Below are 12,441 nucleotides of genomic sequence, written 5' to 3' on the forward strand. Positions count from 1 at the left end.
AGAAATGTCTCACCGAAGACTCCCAGTCTTCACTATCTGATGCAGTAGTAAAAACAATCCAACTTTTTCAGTCACAGGAGGCCAAGTTTAAACCCTGCTCTACAACTTTCAACCTTAGCTGAGCTACTCATTTCCCTTAGAAAAGTGTGTGTGTGGGGGGGGGGGGGGAGGGGGGCAGCTGGGTAGCTCAGTGGATTGAGTGTTAGGTTCAAATGTGGTCTCAGACACTTCCTAGCTGTGTGACCCTGGGCAAGTCACTTGACCCCCATTGCCTAGCCCTTACCACTTCTGCCTTGGAGCCAATACACGGAAGGTAAGGGTTTAAAAAACAAAGACAAGGAGAGGGCTGTATCAGAGTGGCTCAGTCTCTTCCAGCTAACTCATAGCCCCAGGATCTGGGCACATTTCCCCATGAGGTGGTCTGTTTTGCATTCCACCCAGAGTATGAACCCCCAAGAGCAGGTACATACGTTTAGAGCAGAGGTCACTATGCTATTTGTTTAAGGTCACACAGGAAATATTTCCTGACTCCAAGTACAAGGACCCTCCTTCCCCAACTGTGAACTCCCTTAGAGCAGGACCCCTCTAGCATGGTTCGGGTTCAGTCAGGAAATAGGCACAGGCACACATGCACTGGGCTGCTGCCCCTGAGGTGGGCCCATGTGTCAGAGGCATCTGGGACATGAATCCTGTGAGAGATGACCCCTTGGCTCAGGCAAGGGAGGGGAGAGACCGAAAAGGGAAAGGCTTCCAGGAGGTTTGATAGACTTTTATACAAAATGTAGTTACAAAGGCTATAGGGTAGGGATGGCTGAAGTCTCAGGTAGCTTCATGGTCTGCCACAGAAAGTCCAAGAACATGGCGGCTTGCAGTGTCCGGCCGATCCGCTGAAAGTGCCGCTCTGAGAAGGAAGAGGCGAGTCCAGGTCCCTCTTCAGACTGAGCACCCACCTCCCACAGGGGCCACAGTCTTCTCTCCACACCCAGGGGTCACTCACCTGTGTAGGGCAGCAGTGCTTCCAGGGAAGCCTGGATCCCCTCATAGGTCAGTAGCTCTTCAGGACTCTCGTGCTGTAGCAGGACACCCAGAACAGCTTGGGCTTCGTGGCAATGGCGGGAATTTGTGTTCCATGTGACCAAGAATCTCAACAGTGCCTCTGGGAAGGGGCAAGGGAAGAGGTAAGGAACCCACTTGGCCTCCTCCCTTCCCCCCCTCATCATTGGCTCTGCTGGGCCTGCTGGGTACTGACCTTTCTGATCCTTCCGGAGCTTCAGCACCTTCTCCTCCAGCTTCTTTGGACCTTCAACTTCCTTCAAGATGGCTGTATGAGGCAGGGAGAGCAAAAGCTCAGGGTTTACATTCACCTCCACTGTGATCACTTGCAGGGTGATCCCTTCCCCCCTCTGGCATTTTTTCTGACCTTTGATGACTGTCAGCACAGTGTGCGGCCTGTCCAGAGAGATGGCCAGGCCCAGTGCCCGAAGGTACTGCTTCTCTTGTAACAGGTTAGAGAGTTCCTGTTGCCTGAGATAGGAGAGAGTCAGTGGGGAAGGCCTGGGGAGAAGGGGGGGGGCAGGAAAATTCTGGGATGGGCCAGAGGGATGCACAGGTTGCATCTGGGACTTACTTCAGGATCTGTTCCTCTTGCCGTGCCTGCTCTTCTGCCTGTTCTGTCTCAGTCACATCCTGGAAACAGAGCAGGTCAGCCCAGGGCAGGGGAGGCCAAGGAGAGCTATCCCGTGCCCCGGGAGGCCCAGCTCTCACCCACCTTCCAGAGGAGGATCCGAGCATCACTGGCTCCAGTCACAACTGCTTCATCCTGCCGGTTGCAATGCAGGCCCCACACCTTATCCTCATGCCCGTCCAGTGTCCGCACACACTCATTGGTCTTGATGGTCCACAGTTTGAGCAGGCCATCGGAGCCACTGCAATGACCAGGAGGGGAGTCACACAGGAGCCCTGGGTCAGACCTCCCAGATAAGCATTCCTACCCTGGTCACCAGCCCCAACATACCTGGACAGCAGCTGTGTCCCCCGGCTCACAAAGGTCACTCTCAGCACTGATGCATCATGACCCTCAAATGTCTGGGAAAGAGAAAAAGGGAACAGGCCCCAGAGGGGAGTCAGGGCTCAGGCCCCACGTCACTGGATCCCTGACGGATGGGGCTGAGGAGTATTACCTTGAGGCAACTGAAATCCTGGAGCCCCCAGAGCTTCAGGGAGCCGTCAGCGGAGGCAGTAGCCAGCACCTGGTCCATGGGGGAAAACTGAACGCACCACACGCCTCGCCGGTGACCAGAGAAGACACCCAGCAGGGAAAAGTCAGGTAGGGACCACAGCTTAGCTGTTCGGTCCTGGGAACCTGATGCCAACAGCTTGTCATTTGGAGACACAGCCACACTGTTAATATCCTAGGGACAGAAGGGAAAGGGTGACTCGGGCTGCGGCAGTGACGACAGATCCTCCCAGCCTCCAGACCTGCTGTTACCTTGTCATGGGCCCGCTGGGTGGCCTGAGCCTGTAGGGGAAAAGGGTCACAGTTGGGGTTTTTGGTCATTTTCTTGGATGTTATAGGCTCAGGAAGGGGCCACAGCTTTATGGTGCAGTCCTGGCTCCCCGTTACCAGGAAGGTCTCCTTCAGCCTGACGCCAAGAAATGAAACAGATGCAGAATTCAGGACACTTTTTGCCTTGGTAGCCTCTTCTCCATTTCACACCCTCCACCCTAACCCAGGTCACATTCTCACCCCAGAACTACTGCACCAGGCTCCCAAGTCCTATCCTTGCCTTTAATCTGCTTTACATTGCTCTGATGGGAGTGGTTCCCTATGCCTTAAAGGGTAACAACAATAACAATAGCATTCATATAGTACTTTAAGATTCATAAACTATTTTACAAATATCTCATTTTAGCCTCACAACCACCCTGGGAGACAAGGGCTACTATCAGCCATATTTTACAGATGAGGAAACTGAGGCATATAGGTTAAATAACTTGCTCAAGACCACTTAGCCAGTGTCTGAGCCAGGAGCTGAATTCAGATCTAGCCCTCTCCCTCCTGCTCAGCCTGGCCTCCTGCATCCTAGCAAAGTTAGACAACTCACTACTGAATATGCAGTGGTGGTGGTGTCTTTTTCTGGCTCCAGTTTTGTTTAAATAGTTTCTTCCTTCCTGATATGATAAACTCCTTCATCCCCCCTTCCTCTTTGCCTAGTTAGCATTCTGAACCCAGCACCAGTCCCCTTGCCCCCACTTCCTTCAAAGGGATTCCTTGACCAGCCTGACTTGGGCCAAGATAGCTCCACTCTTAGTGATAGAGGTAGGCAATGGGCAGGGACAGAAGCAGGCCCCTGATATTCTGAAATCTTGTATTTCTCACTAGTTAGCATTAGTTAAGCATAAATGATAAAATTTGTTTTATCTATCAGCTAACCATTCGGTGTTGCTAATTACCTGTACTGGTTCTATTCTGTTCTATATACCAGCTTTGGGCTGTTGTGTATTATTAATCACTTGTAATGTTCCATATTTACCCCCAGTTGTGAACCATTACACATTAATAATCACCTACAGCGGTTGGCTACTGTACTGTGTCCTCCCTGTGCTCCCATCTTTGACGAAGGCTTCCAGAAAATGAGAAGCTTCCGACATTGACAAATGATGGCAGGTGGGACAATGGGGGAAACATGGGACAGTCGCAGTAAGAGCTCTGGCAGTCCAGAGGAATCCCCCAAACCTGCATATGCTCCTTATTCCCTTTTTGGTGTCCTCAAGATCACCCATGACATGTCAGGCCCAAAACCACAGCTCTCTTGAGATTTGGACCTGCCTTCTCCATGCCCATTTTCAGGGGTTCTTAGCCTGTACTTACCCATAATGCATAAGGGTGGGCTATTCTGGGAAAAAGGTGAATATTTTCCCTGGAATGGGAGGTGATAAGTCCCAGACCCTCAATAAATATGCAAATCCTGATCCAGACTTTGGGTACCTCCATCAGTCCCAGAGCTATTCCATCAGTTCTTAGGTTATTATACAATCTTAAAAACCTCTTCTTTAAATCAAACTTTTTCTGGAATGAACAGAGTCTTGTGGCTCCCATTCTTGGGGAGAGATCCTGCTACAAACTTGGGTATTTCTCCACAACATTAGGAATCCCTGTCTCTCAGCTAGAGTCCTACAGCCCTTATTGTCCTGTTTTCTCCATGTTTAAGCTCTGACTCCCTACAGGCAATGAACTCTGAGGGCAGGGGTAGTGCCTGCTTGCTGCTTCTGGCTCCTCAGACTATGAGCTCCTAAAGGAAAGGCTCAGGGTGAGCTTCTTTTCCAATTGTGAACTCCCAGAAAATGGGGAGGGTGAGGAAGCAGAATGAACGTGGCTGTTCTTTGGGCCTAATGGATTTGTACCCTGGGGCTCAGGTATATTACCTGGAGCAGCTGATGGTGCCTATGCTGTGTGTGTGGCCAGAGCCATGGGCTATGCAATGCACCTTCCCAGTGGCATTCATTCTCCATATGCGCACACTCTGGTCCTGGGATGAAGGGATGTGGAGAAAGTAAAGGGTTGTTAGTTAACACAGGGAGCCAAAGTTGAGGTTTATCTCCTTTCTCCCCATCTCCCTGCCTCTCCACAGGGCAGATCTCACCTTGGCACAGCTGGTAAAGAGCCTGCCTTTCCGGAAAACATCCAAAGCCAGGACTATGTCTGTGGGGAGAAAAGGAATTAGAAATCAGAGGCTTAAGCTCAGATAGGACTATAGAGACCTCATTCAACTGCTTCGCTTTACACATAAGGAAACTGAGGCTCACAAAACGTAAATGACTTGCTCAAGGCTGCACAAGTTGGCAAGTAGAAGAGTTGAGATTTGAACCCAGTCAACTTATGACTTCAAATTCAGTGCATTTTTCAGCACTAACAGGTTTTCAGAGTGTATCCACAACAATCAATGAGATATCCTTGCTACTGTATATAAGGGAAGCTTCAAGGTCTGGAGAAACCTCTGGAGCCCTGGATCAAGGATCAGAATTCAGGGGAAATGAGAGGGTCAAAGGTGTCTCAGCAGAACTAGGGAGAGTAGGCCAGGCCTTACCGGTATGCCCACATAAGATCTGGCAATCAGACGTTTCCAGCTCAAACACTTTCAGTCGGGGGCTATTTGTGGCAACAACAATGTGGGAATCTTCAGGACCCAGGAACCTCACGTCCAAAACATCCTCATTATAGCCAGCAAACTAGGAAGGGAGAGAAGCAAACTAATGTCAGGAATACCAGCCCCTATTCCTCCATCCCTCCACCACCATCTTGAACACAGAATTCTGGGAAGCATGGATAGAATATAGGATTCAAGAGTGCTGGCCATAAGGGTCAGAAAGTACCCACCTGTTTATGAAGGCGAAGGTTGTGGGCATCATAAAGGAGGATGTTGTGCTCAGCTGTGACAGCCATGATCAGCCCAGCAGCCGGGACCAGGGCACAGTGTGTGATCTCCCGCCCAGGGCCACCTTCACCAGCGACAGGTTTCTGGGTATACACACAGCTCCCAGATTCAACCTCCCATATCCGAAGCACTCCTGGACCAGACATATACACACAAGAGATATTTCAGGCACAGGGAGAAACAGATCAGAGATGGAGATAGCTAGATCATGTTGGGGATGAAACCAGGGTATCACCAATCCTAGGATATGAAGAGGAGCAGCCCCTATCGCCCCCTAGCCCCTCAATCACCTCGATCTCCAGCTGTGAGTAGATGTAGCCCTGGGGTGTTCACACCCAATTCAGGATCCCCCCCTTTTGGAAGCAGCACCACAGACTCCACACTCTAGGAGGAAGAGGACCAAGAGGGGCAGTCAGTCAGTTACTCATCATCTGATGCCACATCTCTCTCCCCCTCCCACTAACCTAGACCCACCTCAAAAACAGGGACTGTCTTCACTGATGTCCGAGTTTTCAAATCCCACACAGTACAGATCTTGTCCCGGCCAGAACTATTAGGAAAATATGTGGGCCTGGTCAGTACCTGAGCATGCCTGACACCCAACCCATCCCCTTGTGTCCAGAAACGGGGACCTCCACTTCCCAAACCCAAGATCCAAATATAAGGCTCCTCCTGAGCCACTAACCTGACCATGGTGTGGCCATCATCGCTGAAGGCCAATGAAGTGACTGTGCTGTAGTGACTGCTCAGCATGGCCAGGCAGGTTCCAGCCTGAAGACCCCAGACACGGATAGTGCAGTCCATGGCCGAAGAGAAGAGCAACAGCTGCTCAGGGTCTGGGTGGAAGGCCAAAAGGCTGGGGAAGGTCAGATAGGGGTCACCTAACTGGCTCTTTCCAGATTCCTTATTCCTCCCAGCCCCAATTCCTCCAATTTTGATGACCCCATCTTGTAAAATGGGTTGAACCAAGGAAAGTTAGGTGACTCAATAGGACAGAGAGCCAGGCTTAGAGATGGCAGATCCTGGGTTCAAATCTGACCTCAGGCACTTCCTAGCTGGGTGACCCTGGACCACACACTTAATCCCAATTGCTTAGTCTTTACCACTTTTCTGCCATGGAACCAATACATAGTATTGAGTCTTAAGATGGAACATAAGGGTTAAAAAAACAATTTTTTTTAATGGGTTGAACCTAGGACTTACTGGACAACTCCAGGAGAGCCACGTAGGTGGTGGGTCCCATATCTTCGTTCCAAGTCCCAGACACGAACTGCTCCATCACAGCCACCTGAAGGGACAGAGAAAGAGTTGGAACTGGGCCTCAAAAGGAGAAGATATATAGAGGCTTGGAACTTGAGGCCTCCCCAGCTTCTTGAGAGTACATCTTGTTTTGATTGTCATTCATGTCTTTTCAAACTCTGATCCTGGACAACTTCTATTATTCCCCTTCTCCGTTTTTTAGAAGTTACTTTTTGTCTTAGAATGAATACTAAATATTGGTTCCAAGATGGAAGAGTGATAAGGGATAGGCAATTAGGGTTAAATGATTTGTCCAAGGTCACACAACTAGCAAGTGTCTGAAGTCATATTTCCAGTCTCCAGGACTAGTCCTTTCTATCCACTGATTCCAGCAGCTGAGGACACTTTGACTCATCCTTCTTTTGGACCTTCCTATTTCTCTATATCTCACAACTCTTTGATATCATACCCTACTCTATTCTGATGAAAAGATGGACTCTTTTTTTCCCCCCCAAGGCCAATCTGGACTTATAAATGTCTATCTTTGACTTCACTCCCTGCTCATCTCCTTTAGCATAATGCTTTCCTCCTTCATTCTTTTACTTACTAGCTCCTTTCTTGATGCCTACAAATATGCCCAACTCTCCTTTAACTTAAAACCTTTGCCAGTTTCTACTACCTCCTCAAACTATTATTCTGTATCTTCTTTTCCTAATCAAACTCTTGGAAAATGCTGTTGATACTCCCTTCCTTCTCACATACTTTTCAGTTTGAAATCTGGTTCCCAAGCTCATCATTCAACGGAAACTGCTTTCTCCAAAAGTCATCAACAATCTTCTGATCAAAAAATCTGAAAATCTTTTTCCTCCTCAATCCTTACCTTTCCTGACTTCTCTGCAGCATGACACTATTTGACCACCTTTTCTTCCAGGATACTCTCTCTTTTCTTCTCTTCTCTCTTGGTTCACCAACTAACCTGTGTGATCTTTCCTTTTCAGTCTCTTTTTTGGCTGACCATCTTCTACACTATATCCCATGATAGTGAGTGGTCACCAAGGCTCTATCCTATAACCTGGAATCTTCTCTACATCTTTTCTCCTTGGTTCACTTGGATATCTTTTTATCATTCCTCTGCTGAAGTCTTTAAGATCTAATATATCCAACTCTAGTCTCTCTTCAGAGTCTAATACCACATTACCAATTGTCTATTAGACATTTTGAATTGCTGTCTAGTGAGCACATGAATATAATGAGAACTCACTATATTCAAAAGAGAATTGGCAATCTCTGCATCCCCAGTTCATTCCTCTTCTGAACTTCCCTATTTGGTTATTATTATTATTTTTTAATAATAAATGTTCACATAAGTTTTCCAAAGTTATATGATCCAAATTGTTTCTCTCCCTTCTTCCCTCCCCCCTCCTGGAGCTGACAAGCAATTTGATCTGGGTTATACATGTATTATCACATAAAACATTTCCATATGAACTTCCTTATTTTGGCTAAGGATACCACTACCATCTTTCCAGTCACCCAGGCTGCAACTTCAGTATACACCTCAACTTCTTACTCTCCCTCACCTCACGTTGCTAAATCTTGATTCTCCCTCCAAAACATATCTGCCATCCATCCATTTTGAATTCATGTAGCCACTAACCTGGTTTAGGGAATCATCATGTTTCCCCTGGACTATCAAACTATCACAAAAGCCTCCTAATTAGTCTTTCTGTGCTGGTTCTCCTCACTCTTATCCTCTACCTAGTTTCTAAAATTATTTTCCCAAGTACAGATCTAATATCATATCTCTCCTCAATAACTCCAGTTGTTCCCCCTTGCTTCAAAGACCAAATATAAACCTATTTGTCATTTTTAAAATGACCCATTACAAACTAGCCTCAACCTACCTTTCCACCTTTGTTTTATATTATTCTCTTTGGAAAATACTATTTCTGGTCATTCCTTCAACAGGACACTATCTTTTGTCTCTTTGCCTTGGCACTGGCTAAGCTCTATGCCCAAAATGCCCTCCTAACCTTTGACTGTTAATATACCTCATTGTATTCAAGGTTTCCATCTTCTAGATGAAACCTTTTTTGATCTCTCCAGCGGTTAGTGTCTTCTCTCCAAAATTGCCTTGCATATATCTACATACTATATTCCCTGGCTGTACCAAAAACTCTTTAAAAACAGGGAATTCTGTCTTTGTTGTTTCCAGCACCTATTATAGTACCCAGCACACAGCAAGCAAGTGATTGATAAATGAGTATTGACTAGATAATTACCTGTGGCTAGCAGTGTGGATGTTGGGTCAAAAGCCATGGAGGCCACAGGTGCTGTGTGTACAGCTTTCCAAACACGTGTGGCATTGCCCTCACGCCAGGCCCACTGAGTTAGTAATAATGCACGGCTTCCAGTTACTAAGATCTGGGAAAGAAAGGATAGGGGTTAGGATCAGGAATCTCAGAAGCAATTTCCCTTTTTACCCTCTTCCCTCCTCATACCTCATTATTGGGGCTGAGATCAAAGGCTGTGATGATCTCTTGGTCATCCTGGGGAAGACAGGAGCATATGATACAAGTGGAAGAGAGATGTGGGGAAAAAAAGGAATGTACATTAGAATAAGAACAATAGCAGTTAACATTTATATTGCACTTTGGGCAGTTGGGTAGCACTGTGGATAGAGCACCAGGTTTAAAGTAAAAAAAAAAAAGAGTTAAAATCTAGTCCTATACACTTACTACCTGGTATATGACCCTAGGCAAATCACTTAACCCTGTTTTGCCTCAATTTCCTCATTTGTAAAATGAGTTGGAGAGGTAATGGCAAATCATTCCAGTATCTTTGTTAAAAAAACAAAACAAATCTCAATTGGGGTCGTAAAGAATCAGATAGGATTTAAATGACTGAATAGCATACAAAAAGATTGCACTTTAAATGTTACCTCACTGGAACAATGCAGTGACCCTGTGAAGTGACTATTGCTATCATCCCCATTTTACAACCTAGGAGGTTGTATGAGTTGTATGAGGCTAAATGAGGACTGGAAGGACCCTAGCAGCATCTCCCCTAATTGTTAATTCGGCTCTTCAGACGAACCGGTTCTCACCTGCTGAAAGGTTCTCACAAGATTCCCAGAAGTAGCGTCCACAACATTGACTCCGGAGCCGCAGACACAGAAAAGGAGCTGTCCATCTTGGGACGCCTGAGGGTGAAGAGGAAAGTGAAGGAAGTGGGGACCCTCGCCCCGCCCCCCCAACATCGAAGTTCCAATCCCCAAACTGCGTGGCCCTGCGGCCTCTACCACCTCAGGGCTCTTACCTGGACTTTCCCTCCTTTGTAGAAAGGCTCGATTCGCCGTTGCACCGCGTAACTGAGGAGAGAGGAATGGACACGTTGGAGGCCCAGCCGACTTCGGCGCCTTGCTCTACAGTCCCTGCCCCGTCTCCTGGTCCCTGTCCATGACTCCACCCCCACCCTGAAAGAATGCCCCGATCAGCTTGGTCCAGATCAGCCCCCGCCTCACTTGCTCTTGAAGCGCAGGCCGCGCGCCCCGCTCCCGGCAGTCTCCGCCATCCCGGCCACGGCCCGGCCCCGCCTGCGGCTGCCCGGCTACGGAACGCCAGCGCCGGCACGTGTAGCAGAGTGGAGAAGAGTAGGGCTCCTGCTTCCGGCGCGCCATGTTGGCGTCAGCGGCTCGCGTCACCGGGGCGGAGCTAGATTATTTCCGGTTGTTACCTATGGATGGGAGGAGGTACTGTTTCGTATGGGACCTAACCTCTGCGAAGTAGACTGGACTAGGAGTGAGGTGTAAACAGACGAGTGTGTATGATGGGTGGTAGGATTCTCTGGGCAGTATAGATGGCAGTGGTTGCAACGGTGGTTTGGTTTCGTGGAATTGTAGACGGGCCATGGACCCACCCGAAATCCAAACTACTTCTCCATCTCAGGGCTTGATCTCGGAAATCCCTCTTGACCCACAACCTTCAATTCTTCATCAGAGTGCTAGCTTTGGAGGAAGCAAGCCCTAAGTTCGACTAGTTTAGAGGGAGTCCTCGACTAGTAAAGCTATCCGAGGGAGCCCTGAGATGGGCTAGTATAGAGAGAGCCCAGAGTTCTATTAGTTTAAACACTAGAGGGAGCCCCGAGTTCGATCCCTAGTTTAAACACTTAACTGCTTAGCGTAGCGCTTGGTACATAGTAGGCCCTTAATACATGTTCATGAATTTGTTATAGACTATGTGACCCTAGGCAAATCACGGAATCTCTCAACTTCAATTTTTAAAAAAATTACTTAATTTTTAAATATTTTTCCATATTTACATGATTCATTTTCTTTCCCTCCCCCTTCCCAGAGCCAACAAGCAATTCCACTGGATTGTACAAATGTCTGAACTTCACTTTTCTCATCTGTATAAAGAAGATAATAGTACCTCACAGGGTTGCAGTAAGATTCAAATAAGATAACACATATGAAGTGCTTTGTAAACTAAAAAGCTATAGAAATGTTCTCTCTCCTCTATTCTGGTCTCATTTTATCAGTTCTAGGCTCTCAACCGTTTCCAGGTCTTCCAGCCTCCCTCTTCTGGCTTGTACAGTCTGAAGAGATGGAAGGGAACTTCAAGACCAGAGGTAATCTGTGAGATAACTTGTATCCCACTGGCATTGGAATAGGACAAATGGTATTCAGTTTCTACTTCAAGAATTCATGTGATGAGTTTCAGGGGATGAAACACCTTACCCACACCACTTGAGAGGTGATGGCTTCAAGGTGCAGATTGAAATATTTATTTATTGACCCATGCAAGGATTTTGTTTTGCTTGACTATGCATATTTGTTACCAGGACTTTATATATTTCTTTTTCAGTAGGAGAAAGAGGAAGGAGAGATAGGAGGGGGAAAAGGCATATTCTAGCTAATTTTTAAAAAATTGAAGTGTTAAACTACGATTTCCCAAGGTAGCCCATTTCATTACTGGACAATTCTTTGTTAGGAAATTCCTCTTTAAACTAGATATCTATCTCCCTATAACTTCCCATTACTGGTCCTAGTTCTATATTTTGTGGTCAAACAAATCTAATTCCTCTTTGATTACTATAACTGAAGAATGAGTATCCACTCCCCTTGTAGATTGAAACCTACTTTCCACTAGGAGGGTGAGTGCACCAAAATTACTTTATTGCATCATTGTTTTCAAGTGTCCATGAACTTACTAAAAACATTTGGATAACTATTTTTAATAATATAATTGGTTTCTTTTTTAATCTTATTAAAACATTAATATTATAGACTTCATCAGATTGCTAAATAGGTCAAAACAAAAAAGGTTAACTCCTATTTTATGGGACAGTTTCAATTCTTTTCACTTTTTTTAGTCACCCTTCCCTAAATGTGACTCGGTTTGTTAATGCCCTCCTCTTCAGATTTTTCTAGACCTCTCTCTCAATCTTTTAGTACTCATGCTTTTGGGGGTGAGGGTAGCAGGGTACCAGCTTTATCCTAGCCCAGCTCTGAAACCTATTTGTCATCAATACTTCAAATGTTGTTTGACAGGTCAGGCCTTTTTCCTTCCTATCCAGCCTGGACCCTTGTTTTACTTTATTAATTGAATTACTGTCATACTGGAATTCTATTGCTTTGTCCCCTGACCTTTCTTACTATAACATGTGGTTAATCTCTACATTTGGATGTAATCTGTACTGTCCAGTTACTTTGCTCTTAGGGCACTCTAACGTGGGAGGGGCTCTTGTAGAGTAGGGTAACGGGGTA

The 12,441-nt window shown here is 46.6% G+C and overlaps 1 protein-coding gene across 1 annotated transcript; it reads right to left on the bottom strand.

Moving 5' to 3' along the window:
* Positions 1-754: 754 nt before the first annotated feature.
* TBL3 (transducin beta like 3) lies at positions 755-10,357 on the bottom strand. Its single transcript, XM_001366373.4, has 22 exons — positions 10,198-10,357; positions 9,993-10,044; positions 9,781-9,876; positions 9,176-9,223; positions 8,957-9,098; positions 6,639-6,723; positions 6,121-6,291; positions 5,910-5,985; positions 5,726-5,819; positions 5,378-5,568; positions 5,088-5,229; positions 4,644-4,702; positions 4,426-4,529; positions 2,489-2,642; positions 2,181-2,411; positions 2,015-2,085; positions 1,769-1,925; positions 1,628-1,686; positions 1,421-1,524; positions 1,250-1,321; positions 998-1,156; positions 755-901 (listed from the first exon to the last, which is right to left on the bottom strand). The coding sequence occupies exons 1-22, from the start codon at positions 10,245-10,247 to the stop codon at positions 795-797; spliced, it is 2,424 nt and encodes an 807-aa protein (XP_001366410.1). The 5' UTR covers positions 10,248-10,357; the 3' UTR covers positions 755-794.
* Between the last annotated feature and the right edge of the window lie 2,084 nt (positions 10,358-12,441).

Source organism: Monodelphis domestica, chromosome 7, assembly GCF_027887165.1.
Source record: "Monodelphis domestica isolate mMonDom1 chromosome 7, mMonDom1.pri, whole genome shotgun sequence".
Taxonomy (NCBI): Eukaryota; Metazoa; Chordata; class Mammalia; order Didelphimorphia; family Didelphidae; genus Monodelphis; species Monodelphis domestica.